General features: G+C 39.4%; 1 protein-coding gene across 1 annotated transcript; it reads left to right on the top strand.

The window, feature by feature from the left end:
* The first annotated feature begins 3,280 nt into the window (after nt 1–3,280).
* LOC145782993 (zinc finger BED domain-containing protein 5-like) lies at nt 3,281–5,101 on the top strand. The gene has a single exon (XM_082594750.1). It carries the CDS (start codon nt 3,281–3,283, stop codon nt 5,099–5,101), a length of 1,821 nt encoding a protein of 606 aa, XP_082450876.1.
* Nucleotides 5,102–14,849: the final 9,748 nt, after the last annotated feature.

Here is a 14,849-nt window from a genome sequence, read left to right as displayed (position 1 = left end):
TGTATACAGTTAAAACTTTGTTGATTTTTTTAAACTAGTTTTGTTTTCAGTTTGTAAGCTATGTAACTTAAATTTGTAATTTCTTAAAATAAACTTTGTTTCAATGTCTTTAAAGTAAAACTTTCAGATTTCATTTTGTTGAAACTATTTTTATTTATCTAAAAGACAATACATTTTCTTCATTTTTGATTGTTTTAGGCTATATGTTGCTCAATTTAGTTTGTAAAGGTTTAGCATAAAAAATTAAGATGAAGCATTTCCAGCAACCATCGGAGTGACTAAACAATAAAATGTAGCTACTCAAAGCACACTTATAATTTGCAAACTATTAGTTGTTTAATGACTTGAATCTAAAAATCATCAAACACTTTCGATATGTCACATTGGACTTTTAAATGGTAACACCATTCCATTACTTACGGTTTCAACTTTATTCTGAAGTTTTTATTGTTGAGCGGTTGGTTCCGTGATCAGTCCCATGCTTACATTTGAAAAAAATATTAGTTGTCTTGTTCATGGTCACGAGTAATTTCTTTCACATTTTCAACCTCCTGTTATTTTTATGAACACAAGCATGGTATACATTTTAAATGCTAAATTTTTATGCTGGTAGTTTTATTAAGTAGCCTATATCAAAGCATATTACTTAAAGTGATTTCTATTTTCTACCTGGTGCAACTGTAATTTAATTCATATTCAATCTTAGCGATTCAAACATGCTCTTTCAATTCCGTAATCACAATTCATCTGTAAAGATCATAATGTTTATAACTTACTGTTTCAAAATAACAACGCAATGTTTTTAAATTATGGCAAGTTGTATTACATAAACTATTCCTAAAGCAATGTTTTAAAAACGTCATTCGTACGTATGTGCTTTGTTTTGCAAACTGCGGAACCACTGTACAAGATTTTTCAAGAAACAGAGGAAGTCACAAAGTTGCATTTGATCAAATGATTTTTGATCAAATCCTTTGAAGAGAAACCTTTTGTAGTATTGATGTGAATTTATCATTCAAGGGTTGGTAGTTATAATACAAGATTCACTTTAGTTTCATTGTTGACTTGCATAAGTCAGCGCTCTTGAACATTCTTTTTTGTTATGGTGCACCATTAAATATGCTAAAGCTTTGGTGGAGATTCAAAAAAATGAAGGGGTGTACCAGCAAGCATCTATAGGATTGGCCCATGATGCAAGAAAAGGATCCACAGAGAATGCAAACTGATATGCATAAATCAACAAGTGAATAAAAAAATAACAGTAACCTCTTAAGTACATGTAGCTCCACACAAAGTGAAATTTACATGACTTTTGACTCTTTTTTTGTTTGTTTAAAAATAATGTCTAAAAAGACATTATTAAAAGTAACTACGGACAGTGGCCAGTGTTTCGATCTTCCGATCTCTTTAGCGTAGTAAAGTGAAAGTAGAAAGTTGTTTTGAAGTGTTGTTGAGATGATGATTTTAATAAGCCAATGAGAACGGATTTAATTTTTGATATCAGACTCCAGCGAAACGTAATTTTACCGTCAATTACAACAGAGGTCACCAAACTACGGCCGCGAACTCATTTCATCCGGCCCGCCACGTGCTGCGGAAATAACAGCTGCACTGCAACTGTTAAGAAAAAAAGTGAAAATTTTTTTTGTTTGTTCGTTCTTATAGTTCGTTGTTGTATGTTGAATTTGTTCATTTTTTCACCAGGCAGCCTACATGTTGGTGTTCTGTTTTTATCATTAGGCCACCACAAATGGGGACAGCCTAGGCCAAATTTGGAAAGATGTAATGTTTTTTCAAGAGCACGATGCCCTGTAGTGTATCACAGCAGGGGATAACTTTTCCAGCAACCTTTCGATTTTCATCACAACTTTGCTATTCCACCGCTGACTTTGTTATTTATTGTGCTCAATTCAAGTCGATGGAGACTCTAAATAGTTGTATATCTTTTCGCAATTTGCATCCGGCCCGCAGCTGTTAATCTCGCAGCAATCCGGCCCTCAGAGAAAAAAGTTTGGTGACCCCTGAATTAGAAGATGTGATTTTTTGAGAGGAGTTGTGCTAAGCAATGACTGGAATTTGTTAAAAATAAAAATTTGAGAAAAAGACAGAAATTTATCACTAAGCTAGGACATAACAATCATCTGAGATGAATCTAAGATGCAAGAAATTAGATCTTAATCAAATTAAGTTTATTCCGTTGTTTGAAAAGGAAAGCCATATAGGCAACTTTCTAAAAATCACCACCCATCACTGCTCTTAAAATCCATGATGCTTAAATGAGCAGCAAGCTTGGATACCGCTACCATTAACGCTGTCTCTCTCACATTCAATAACAGCATGTCGCTGTCAAACTGAGTCCGTTTAATCGGAAGTTCGTAATGGAAGTCGTTAAATCGAGAGTCTACTTTATTGCTATGTCACAACAAAATTAACTGCCCAGTAAGCCCAGTGGTTAAGCACCAACTCAAGATCATGCGCGTTGGTTCGACTCTCGGGGTGTGCGCTTGAGCAACCCATTTCAGGACTGCTCTCCATCCAGCGGCAACTAGAGGATGGAATAAATTCCCGGCGACAGCAATTTAACAACGATAGGAAACTTCACTCTATTAATCTCGATGACTGGCTTTGCGTCAAAAGTCTCTGCAAGTACGCGAAACTACCAAGAATAACCTATCAAAGGTTTTGTCAGTTTGAGGATAAAAATTCAAAACCAACCAACCAAACTCGATTCATAGGAAAGCCATTGATAAGTTTTATGTTGCATTGGTGTAAATATAAGGGGATAACCCACAAACACTGGCATAATAGCCTAAACCAGTGGTTCTCAACCGGGGTGCCGCGGCACCCTAGGGTGCCGTTTACGTTTAGCAAGGGTGCCGCGAGCTATTGCATATTACAGTACAATTCTTATTACATCCAAATTAATTGGAACGGAATCTTGTGACGGAATCTTGTGACTTAGCATTGTGACGTGACGTAATCGGTTGCCTTTGTCTTACACGTGCTCAGTTGCCTTTGTCTTACTTACACGTTTGTCCTACATTTCGCAATCGTATTCAGTAACGAGGTGCAGTCGATCGAGATAGTTGGTTCTTTTCAGTGATTGTTGAGTTGTCTTTAATGTTGTGCTTTTCAGAGTTTATGTTACATTTTAAGTTGTTTAAAGCCTTAATAAATGATTAGCTTTATAACAGAGCAACGCAGTGTTTTTCATACAGGATACAATACTTTATTACAGATCACTAATACAGTACAATAGTTTACTTTTTGCATTATTGTAATGGAGAAGTTTATAACGAAAAAAAGAGCAGCTATCGAAAGTGGAAGTACATTAGAAAAAAAAGCAAAGAAAATTCGCCTATATTGCAACAGTTATCTGAACATCGGCTTTACTTGGTGTGGTGATGAAACCCAACCTTCGCCAGATTGTCTTATCTGTCACGCAAAATTGTCAAATGAAGCTATGGTGCCAAGTAAATTGAACAGGCACTTTTCGACAAAGCATGGGCACCTCTCCGACAAACCGCCGAGCTATTTCAAAAGACTCTTGGATGAGCGAAAACAACAAAGTCAGACATTCACCAAAACGTTTGAAGTTTCCACGAAATCGAAACAAGCCAGCTATCTGGTAGCAGAGATAATAGCTAAAAATTGTAAACCTCACACGGAAGCGGAGAGAGTTATTCTCCCTGCTTGCACTGCAATTGTGAAAACAATGTTTGGAACAGAGGCTGAGAAAGAAGTAAAAAAGATTCCTTTCTCAAATGATACCATTCGTAGACGTATTTGTGACATGTCCACGGATATACAAGATACTGTAATTTCTTCTGTGAAGGAAAGCAAAATCTTTACGATGCAAGTTGACGAATCAACTGATATCAGTGGGAAGGCCCAATTGTTGGCATTTATGCGGTTTGTCAATGATGGAAAAATAACTGACCAGTTTTTCTGCTGTAAAGAGCTCAAGGGAAGGACGACTGGTCAAGATATTTTTGATACTTTAAGTAAGTGTTTGGAAGAAAATGGATTAACATGGAAAGAATGTGTAGGAATTTGTACGGATGGAGCCCCATCCATGGTTGGGTCAATCAAAGGATTTGTGTCACTTTCAAAAAGGGTAAATAATGAAATAATAACAACACACTGTTTCCTTCATCGTGAAGTGCTTGTTGGGAAAACATTAGACTCGGATTTAAAGCAAGCTCTAAAACAAGTTGTAGAAATGGTTAATTACATCAAAGTTAGACCACTTAAGTCAAGATTATTTACCAAACTTTGCAAAGAAATGGAAGCAAATTATGAAAATCTTCTGCTACACACAGAGGCAAGATGGCTGTCCCGTGGAAAAGCATTATCACGAGTATATGCGCTGAAGGAAGAAATGTTAGCTTTTTTTAAACTTGAAAAACAAGAACAATTTGGTGATTTGCTTTGCGATGACATCTGGGTCTCCAAATTAGCATATTTGGTAGATATCTTTGACCATTTAAACAAGACAAACTCTAGTATGCAAGGCAAGAGTGAAAATCTCTTATCTTCAACTGACAAAATGAGAGCATTTCAAGAAAAATTAAAAGTGTGGTCAGTACGTGCAAAAGAAGGAACCTTTGGCATGTTCTCTCATTTCTCTGAAACAAATAACCGGGAAATAATCCCATTGATTATTCAGCATCTCAAATCTTTGCAAGCAAAAATAGAGAATTATTTTCCAACACTATGCTCAGAAAACTATACATGGGTCAGAAACCCATTTTTGCAGCAGGACAACCATTTTACTTTGAATCTCAAAGAAGAGGAAGAACTTATTGACATTCGCAATGACGGAAACATAAAGCTATTGTACAATGAGATGTCGCTCGATGAATTTTGGATTAAAATTCAAAATGAATTTCCTTGCATTGGAGAAAAGGCGGTTGTGATTTTACTTCAATTTTCGACTTCGTATCTATGTGAGACTGGATTTTCCGTTTTGACTAACATAAAAACAAAAAAACGAGAAAGGTTACTTGCGGTTGAAGAAGAGATGAGAGTAGCATTATCAAATGTGCGCCCAGACATTGAAAGGATTTGTGCTAAAAATCAAGCGCAAATTTCTCACTGACTTTGTTTAAAATGAACTTCATTAAATCGTTATTAATATGATACCGCAGCTGTTGTTAGTTTTGTTAAAACTCTTTTCTTTGGCTGTAGACTGTTTGCAGGGTGCCGCAAAATCTTTTGGTTATTTGCAGGGTGCCGTAAGCCAAAAAAGGTTGAGAACCACTGGCCTAAACACTGGCATAATAGCCTAAGTAATAAAACAACAAAATTTAGATATCAAGCTCAATCGGGGGGGGGGGGGGGTAACTTCTAAATCTCTCTCCTTTGCGTACGCCACTTGGGCTACATTGCGATGCGCACAAAACCGATTTTTAATTAAATAGTGAGATCGGCTAGATTTAGGTCTACTCGAAATCTTACAGCCATGATGATTGTTAGAATTATTGTAGGTTTATATTTTTCCAGCAAATATCGTGCTCATGAGTCTCTAATCTCCAGCTATCAGGAAGAACGCTATTGACCAAACACGCCTTGATTTGATGGCTATGATAAAAGAATATGCCAAAAACAATTTGTTAAAGTTTTTTGGGCACGCCTTCAGATCCCTTATTTCCATCTTTACTTCCGCACACCTCAACATTTATATAAATCTTCTCTTGTCATTTTTGCTTTGATGGAATTATTGTGTCCCTTCTAAACTATGCTTTTAGATCGGCTTGTACGAGATTAGCCAGCTTTTATTTGCCCACGGTTTGTTTTCTTGTTTATCTCGTTGTTATTATCATTTCTAGACATTCTGACATTAACTTTCGCTTGTTGAAATGAGACATTTGCATGATTTGCTTTACAAGTGCTTTGAAAACAGATCCTCAGTGTAATAGGTTACTGCTATTATAGTGCAGCGGGTTACCATAACAATTGTGCAAATTATGACTAAAGCATAAACTTTTCACTAGCGTTAGTACATATCATAAAGTTGATTTTAAGAATGGGAGGTAAGTCAGATTTGACCTCTGATGACCTTGAGAGATCAATAACCTAAATTACAGTTTTTCATGATTCTGGTGCAAGTTGTTTGTCTTGGGATTTATTTGAAAGACATGTTAAGATAATTTGCTGCAGTGTAATGTTTAATGTACATTAGACAGAGGCTATAAAAGCTTGAAGTAGGCCTACAGTGAGGCCAGGAGGGGTGTCAGACACATGAATAGTACATATCGGTAATGATATACAGACGAATTATCCACATTGCCGCATAAATGTCGAGGTGTGTCATCGCAGCTAACAGTCTCCTGAACATGCACATAATGCAGTGCACTTCAGTGCAGCCTTGGTGCACTTGTAGTTGCAGTGGATCAGTTCTTGGCAAAATTTTGATGCCTCTGGCAGTATTGTCCAGAGTTGTCCAGCGTTGTCCAACTGCCACCCAGAAGTCTCCTTTGTCCAGCCCCAGTCAGATGGGCTCGGAAACTTGGGATTCAGGACCAGAGTTTGGTTCCAGCAGATGGCCTGGAAAAAAGCCCGCTTGATGTGTTGCTGGAGTGCTGCCTGCGTAGAAGGGATGTTTTCTAGAGCCCTCGACTTGTGTGCGAATAGCTATTTCCTAGCGTCGTTCACTTCCATGATGTTGCTGGTGCGGTGATACATCAGCACAACGAAGCTCTCCAGCAGTGACATTTCCTCATTGACACCACTTCGCATGCGTAGTAGTTCTTCGAAGGCATCAATCACCTCTGGGAAAACTGTCCAAATCTCCCAGGCAGTCTTCTTCCCTCTGCCAGCGAATACAAACACAGTGTCACACCCTATGGGGGCATGAAAGACCGGAAGAGTAGCACATCGTCTGGGGTTTATGGTGGCAGTCAAGCAGTGAACAGCTATGTACTGGAAGCTGGACACAGTACCAATAGCTATCCACAGCTCGTCAGGGTTAATGCGGTTGAAGGAAGCCACAGCCAGTACCGCAACATCAGTATCTACAGTGCGCATGGTCACCTTCCTCATCCCCTTCTAGACAGCATCTTCCACGTAGAAGCATGCGTATATCCGCCTCCTCCTGAGAACATGGAGAAAGGTTGGTCAAGTCGGACTCGGCAGTAGAGTAGGCCTACAGGACATCAATTCCACAGGTCGCATACATTTCCTTGCCATCAGTAACTGGAAGACGAACGGTCTCTCGTGACAAGAAACCAAAGAGTTCAGTCTTGTTTTGGTCAATACGAAGGAAGTCCTTCCATTTCTTAAGCAAAACGGTAGAGAGAGCCACTATTTTCCTGATGCCCTTACCCCTCTTCTGTCTGGTCGTCGCCTTCAGGCTGTCAGGCTGATGTACATTCCAGACGAGGTCCAGTATTTGGAACTTTTCCAGTTGAGTGAAGATGTAAGGTGCAAAAACTGTGTTCATATACTCTTCAACGGTCTTTTCCGCAACAGGATTAAGCATTTGAACAATCTACCCCATCAAGGATTATGGCACCAACCACATGTGCTCTTGTGGTTTCAGTTTGGTCTGATTTCAGGCAGTGTAGTAGATCTGCTTTGACTCCAATGCGCAGTTGGCTTCCTGTTGATAATGAAGGTGGAGCTGCCTGGTTCTCACGGGAGAAGAATTGGTCAAGATCCCCGTCACGTGATTGACATGCAATATACAGCCTCGAGAAGAGACTGCAGTCACTCTTCACTGCTGCGAAATGCATCTGCTGCTTTGACTGCGTCTTGGTCTGTGGCTGACTGAAGAGCGGCAACTTGTTCTTGCTCAGTGTGTCTGTAACTGGCTTCGTGCATAGTTCCAGCCTTTCTTCAACAAACATTGTATATTACTTCTCACCAAGGGATTCAATCTTCCTCACAGTTTCTGCCACTGAGGTTTCCACGATGTCTCTCGTGTCAAGGACCAGTAATCTTGAGAGTTCTCTAGAAAGGGACTTCCCATCTCTTGAAACACTTCCATAAGCACCCTGACATCCTTCACAAAGGCTGTCTGTACTCCAGGTTTCTGGTCATGGTGGAGATGCCTGATGTCGTCATGTCCTCTCGTGGCCTGCTCTTCAAACTCTGTAATGATCCTGGCTATTTCTGGCGCTGCCACCATCCAGTGCCTGAGTGCTCCAGGGTTTCCTGTCATCCCAATAACTCCACCAGACCCTTTGACCATAGCGTTGTTCTGCTCATGAGATTGGTCGATCGCCATGGCAGAGAACTGATTGCTGTCTTGTGTACCACAAAGTTCCAGACTTGAATTCTGCAAGGACAACTTGGTGCTTGTCAATGAGGTTTATCATATCACGGATGTGTACAGAAAGCTACCTGGAATAGTAAATGTGATCTAAGGCGAACATCCAGGGCATAATCTGTGTCAGGGATTGCACATAGAGCTCAAAGTTTCCTTCACAAAGCGATCGGATGTACTTTGTACACTAGCAAGAGAACCTCTATTAACAGTGCCACAGACCATGTAGATTGTAGGCAGACCATGATATCCATTCCTCTATGGATTGCTTCTCTATAGCTGACGTCACTCTCCTCAACCACCAATACTGTTAGTGTAGAGCAGCAGCTTTAGCAGTCAGCACGTTGAGAGGTCTTGCCAGACGTTGTATAGCCGGTGCAGTGAAGTGCTTTGTCTTCATGGCAACGGGTGGCACACTTGTGTACACTGAAGGAAGAGGTGTTACCGTCTTAGAGGTGAAGATGTCTTGCCCAAGCACGAATACACCAAGGTCGTGTCCCCCATTTATGTGTGATGGATGTTGCATTAAGGATATACCAGTGCCATAGAAAGAATCCTTGGCCATGGCAGAGCTAGGGTTATAGTCAATATTATCAACATCCCCAGTAGTGAAAAGCCCCTGGTGCAGCTTGGGTGGGCAAACAACTTCTTCCGTGTTGAAGCGGTGGAAGACGCCATTGGCAATGTCTGCTGTGAGCTTTAGTAATCTATCATACGAAACACACATACCTAGGCTGAAGAGTGTGTCGATCAGTCCTCTGCGCCTGGTCACAGCGTGAATCTTGAGGGTCAGGTAGAGTGGGAATGGGGTTTCTCTCTCGCGATTGTGGCGCACTGAAGTTGACTCCATGCAGCATGCATGCTTCACACTGTTGAACACCAGTAGCTGCGATAGTGTAAGCGCAGCAGTTGTGTTGACCAACTGAGTCTGGTACTTGATGTTCGCCCCATTGAGGATCATGTTAACCAGAGGAGGGATGGTGTCACAGAATTTATCTGAGAATCAGCTCGGAACGCACCGTCAAAGGTGAATTTTGTCTTAAACATTTTTCTACGGACTACCTGTGCTGCTCTTACTAGGTACATTACATCACTGTCGTGATCATAGGCCTTCATCAGGGTGGGAGCGGGACCTATGTCTTTCTCAAACAAGAGAAGTGTATCTCGGCCCTGCGAATGCGGTATCAAATTAGGAAGTGCAGAAAGAAGCCTATCCTTCAATCTGGTTGTGTGTACTCTGTTGGTTACCGCGGCACCCAGCTGCTCTAATCTGGTCTTGTAGAGGTTAGCCACGTGGTTGAGTTTGAATACAGGGGCATTGTCCTCATCTCCATGCATGTCCTCCATGAACACTACCAGCTCAGCAAAGGCTACGCCATGCAATTGATCATCGTCCTCGTCTTTGAGTGATGCTGGTCTGATTTTGTTGTATAATGCACGGGGACAGTTGCGACGGTATTTTGCCTCGATGGCAATCAGGTCTCCTGCAGACAGCTTGGCCAGCAGTTCAGTGTCGTCCAATTCAGTGGCGCATCTCCGAACGTTCTTGTCAATTCCCATTGTAACTTCTTGGTGCAAGTCTGCAGTGCCAGCTGGCTTATTGCAGAAGGAAGCAGATAGGCTCGGTTGACTGTGGAAGCCTGCGGGCAGCTGCTGATCGTGTGCGCAGGGTTGGAGTACCGGTACCAAATTGTTGTACTGAAGCGGATTCTGCTCTGTTCTGCTAGTCAAACTATTTTTATTGAACTTTAAACGACATTTCTTGTGCCACTGAGCACTGTGTCTCCTCAAGTCAGCTTCTATGTCATCGCCATCATCCAGTCTGTTGACATCGAGTTCCATTGGCATGTGACGAAGTTTCTTGAACTGGACGATGTCTTCTTTCAATGATGCATAGCCAACACCTTCGATGTCATGGTAGATCTTAGTGGGCACTGCAAACTAACAACCATCGCTACAAGTGTAAGACTTCCATCCTTGCTGCCTGCACACTCTGCACATGCGCGTTAACACATAACAATCACCACTACTGAAAGAATAACACACAAGTGTTGCCATTGTTGTTTCAATCTTACAAAATACAGTAAGCTAAATGCAAAAAACCAAACAGAAAATTTGGAGCCAAACCAATAAGAAAAAAAGCCAAAAAAGGCCAAACCCAAATTTTTTGGCCAAACGACTTCAAAAAGGGCCAAATTTGTGAAATTTAGCCGTAAAAAGGTCAACCTGGCAACCCTGATCATAATGACGAACACACTAACAGTCAACACTCTGTAGAATGTGTAGACCAGGCGCGAATCTAAGAGTTTTTTTCGGGGGGCCCAGAAAATTTGAAAATCAATTAAAAAAAAAGAAAAAGCTAAACAGATATGAACAATGATACTACGACTGTACGACATATACCATATGCTAGAAAATAGACATTAAAACAACCATTTTCATCAATTGTGATGCCGAGGGACTAATATCAGCTGTTTAGAAGCATATCAAACCATTTGATGCGGAAACATACAATTTTTCACAAAATTTCGGGGGGGCCCCCCCATAAATCCGCGCCTGGTGTAGACACTTTTATTATAACACATATGCATGGTTTGTACATCATATACAACTTTAAGATTAATCAATGACGCCAAATATCAATATTCTGATACTTTGAGGTCATTGACCTCTTAAGGTCATCAGAGGTCAAATCTGACTTACCTCCCATTCTTAAAATGACCCTTATGATAGGGTTGCCATACCGTCCGGAAAATGGTAACACTGGTAAAAATTTCATGCTTTAGTCATAATTTGCACAATTCTTATGATTATGAGAGGTTATCAGCTGTAGGCTACTATTAGCACATTGATAGAGTTTTGTTTTATCTGCAGATAGGCTATGGTATCTTCAATAGAAGGATATACGGGCTATACATGAGATTTGCTTGTTTCACCCCTACCTGGAGCTTTCAACTATTTCTCTATTCAACAACTTGCTGAGAAATAACCTAAACACGCAAACTTAAAGCAACAGGCTTTACATCAGGCACTTATTTCCGGATTTGCCTAGCTGAAGAGAAAAGTCTACTGACTGGATGAGCCTTCCGGGAAATACCATTTTGCGTTGCGTTAACACATTATGATACGATACTCTTTCTCCGCTCATGCAGAAGAAAATCTAATCACAATCAGAGTGGTCCAACCAAGAATCAATAAAAATCGATTTCGATAGCTCTGCCTTGTTACTACGTCACCGCAGAAGAACAACATCAAACCTTTGCACAGAAGCATTGAAAGTGCAAAATCGATTAGATGCGATGCGACTACATCAAAACGCAAACACTTTCACATAAAGTTCTTGCATCAATAAACTATAGGCTAGGCCTACTGCACAAGCGAACTCTTTGCAATGCTATCCACTCAATCAACTTCAGCTTGTAATGTTAAAACGAGTTTAGAGTTTACTCTCGTTTAGCGTCAACAAAAACCTCAATGAAGAAAAATACTGTAGTCTTGTGCAATGATAGAATGAGTCTCCAACTATGCCAAACCGAACCGCTTTGAAGTGTTGCGGTTTCTCGTGTTACGAAATGATTTTCGTCATATAGCCAAAATCACAATCTTTGCAAATATTTACCAAACCAGTAAAGCGCAACGATGCTTGAAATTCGCTTTTACTACCGATACTCTTACCTCAACTGCTTATCCTTGAGGACAAATGCTTTTAAAAAATAGAAGCAAATGTAATGACGTAACTTGAGAATGACTGATTAGTTTCTACACAAGCCTTGAAGGCGGTGAAAAGAAAATGTACAACCATCAAAGAAAAATCTTGGGGCAATAAGAATAAATACAGTAGCCTAGTTGTTGAGTGTCGACTTACGGTACCTTCTTCACAAAACAAATGCCACTCGTCACCAGTAGCAGATCCAGGTGGGGCACTTGGTCAGGTGCAAATTTTTTCGGATTTTGCAAATATTTCTTCTTCATTTCGTTTGCACAATCACATTTCGTTATAGCCTAATCACATTTTGTTAGCCTAATCACATTTTGTTAGCCTAACCCACGCATCAGTTCAACCTAACGCGCGTGTTTAAAATCATAAATTTGGTTATGTGGTTATCAAAACTGAATTGTTTCGAGAAAAAAATATTGCTCATTCAACTGCAGTAGAATAAGTGTTGTGCTTTTAACTTCATTCAAAGAGTCATACTATTACTAAGTAAGGCTACCATCCATATGTCCTCTTTTAGGAAGATTTGTCTTCTTTTCTCACAACACATAAACTCCGCCGAGAACACTTGAAAATGCTCAAAAGTCAGTTTTGCATTTTTAATTTTCATGCTTTTATTTTTATGTGGCTTTTCGGCGAAAGCTAAATAAGGTTAACCAATACCAAAAAGGAACAGTGGTTTGCCTCGTTTTCATTTTTCGTGGACCTTATTTCGTTTACCTTCCATGCAGATTTTGCTGACTTCGTCTTTTTATCGTTTAGTATTGCTGGATAGTTTTACAACTTTTGATTTTATTGTTGCTGCTTGCTTGTAGCTTCGTTATAATTAATAGGTCTTCTATTTTCTTGTGGTCAAGTAGCCTTTTGTTGGTCATGCTTCTCATGATGTGATATTGGAAAGTGGTGAGTTTTTTCATTGCGTTGGACGTCTGATTTACGTATTATAAACTGTATAGCACGAATGATAAAACGTAAGTGTTGAAAATATTTAATTTTAGTTTGATTCTGTTAGAGCAGTGGTTCCCAACCTTTTTGACCTTGCGGCACCCTATCAAAGAGATAAATAGTTTGCGGCACCCTGGTAAAACTGGTGTCCGACAAATTGTTCGTAAGCAATTGTTCGTAAAATTAATTCTTCGTAAAACAATTCTTCCTAAAGCATTTTTTTGTGCATGCAGTTAAAATTTGATGTAGGCCTATACGAAGAAATGCTTTACGAAGAATTGTTTTACGGATTTTATTTTACGAAAAACAGTTTACGAACAATTGTTTTACGAACAATTGCTTACGAACAATTGCTTTACGAACAATTGCTTACGAACAATTTGCCTATAACCGGTAAAACTGGATCAAGTTTATGAGGTTTTTGTATTTCAAACAACTGTATGAAATGACACAAAATGAGTTGTACAGTATAGCGCGCGTAAATAAATGTATTTAATCAAACGTGTGAAATTTGGGCTTGACTTCTTGCACAAAGTCCCTTAATATCTGAGGGCACATTCGATAAAGCCACCCGCATTTCTTCCTCGTCAATAAGCAGTCGTTCTCGTTTTTTAGTTTTTATGTTCGATAATGTGGAAAATCCACTCTCACAAAGGTATGACTTGGACAGCTGCAGCAAAAGTACAATAACTTTCTTTCCAACGCAAGGATATTTATTTTGAATTTTTATCTAGAACTTGTCGAGTTTAGTATTGCTGGATAGTTTTACAACTTTTGATTTTATTGTTGCTGCTTGCTTGTAGCTTCGTTATAATTAATAGGTCTTCTATTTTCTTGTGGTCAAGTAGCCTTTTGTTGGTCATGCTTCTCATGATGTGATATTGGAAAGTGGTGAGTTTTTTCATTGCGTTGGACGTCTGATTTACGTATTATAAACTGTATAGCACGAATGATAAAACGTAAGTGTTGAAAATATTTAATTTTAGTTTGATTCTGTTAGAGCAGTGGTTCCCAACCTTTTTGACCTTGCGGCACCCTATCAAAGAGATAAATAGTTTGCGGCACCCTGGTAAAACTGGTGTCCGACAAATTGTTCGTAAGCAATTGTTCGTAAAATTAATTCTTCGTAAAACAATTCTTCCTAAAGCATTTTTTTGTGCATGCAGTTAAAATTTGATGTAGGCCTATACGAAGAAATGCTTTACGAAGAATTGTTTTACGGATTTTATTTTACGAAAAACAGTTTACGAACAATTGTTTTACGAACAATTGCTTACGAACAATTGCTTTACGAACAATTGCTTACGAACAATTTGCCTATAACCGGTAAAACTGGATCAAGTTTATGAGGTTTTTGTATTTCAAACAACTGTATGAAATGACACAAAATGAGTTGTACAGTATAGCGCGCGTAAATAAATGTATTTAATCAAACGTGTGAAATTTGGGCTTGACTTCTTGCACAAAGTCCCTTAATATCTGAGGGCACATTCGATAAAGCCACCCGCATTTCTTCCTCGTCAATAAGCAGTCGTTCTCGTTTTTTAGTTTTTATGTTCGATAATGTGGAAAATCCACTCTCACAAAGGTATGACTTGGACAGCTGCAGCAAAAGTACAATAACTTTCTTTCCAACGCAAGGATATTTATTTTGAATTTTTATCTAGAACTTGTCGAGAGGCATCTGCTTGTGCATAAGCTTAAAATTTCCATCATTATAGGCTAAATGTCAATAATTAATTCTTTTTCTTTAAGATTCAAAACAATATGAGAGTCCAGTAAAAATGGATTTCTCGATTTCTTCGCAAAATTAAATCATGAAACCTGGTAATAATGATGCGTTTCAAACGTTTTTATGGAAAGAACAGCAACCAGTCAAAATCTCTTTCACGCTGTTTTTCCTGGGCGAGAAAACAAAGG

Source organism: Aplidium turbinatum, chromosome 14 (assembly GCF_918807975.1).
Source record: "Aplidium turbinatum chromosome 14, kaAplTurb1.1, whole genome shotgun sequence".
Lineage (NCBI taxonomy): Eukaryota > Metazoa > Chordata > Ascidiacea > Aplousobranchia > Polyclinidae > Aplidium > Aplidium turbinatum.
Note: the sequence above shows the minus strand (reverse complement) of the source record. Positions and strands in the feature narration are given on the sequence as shown.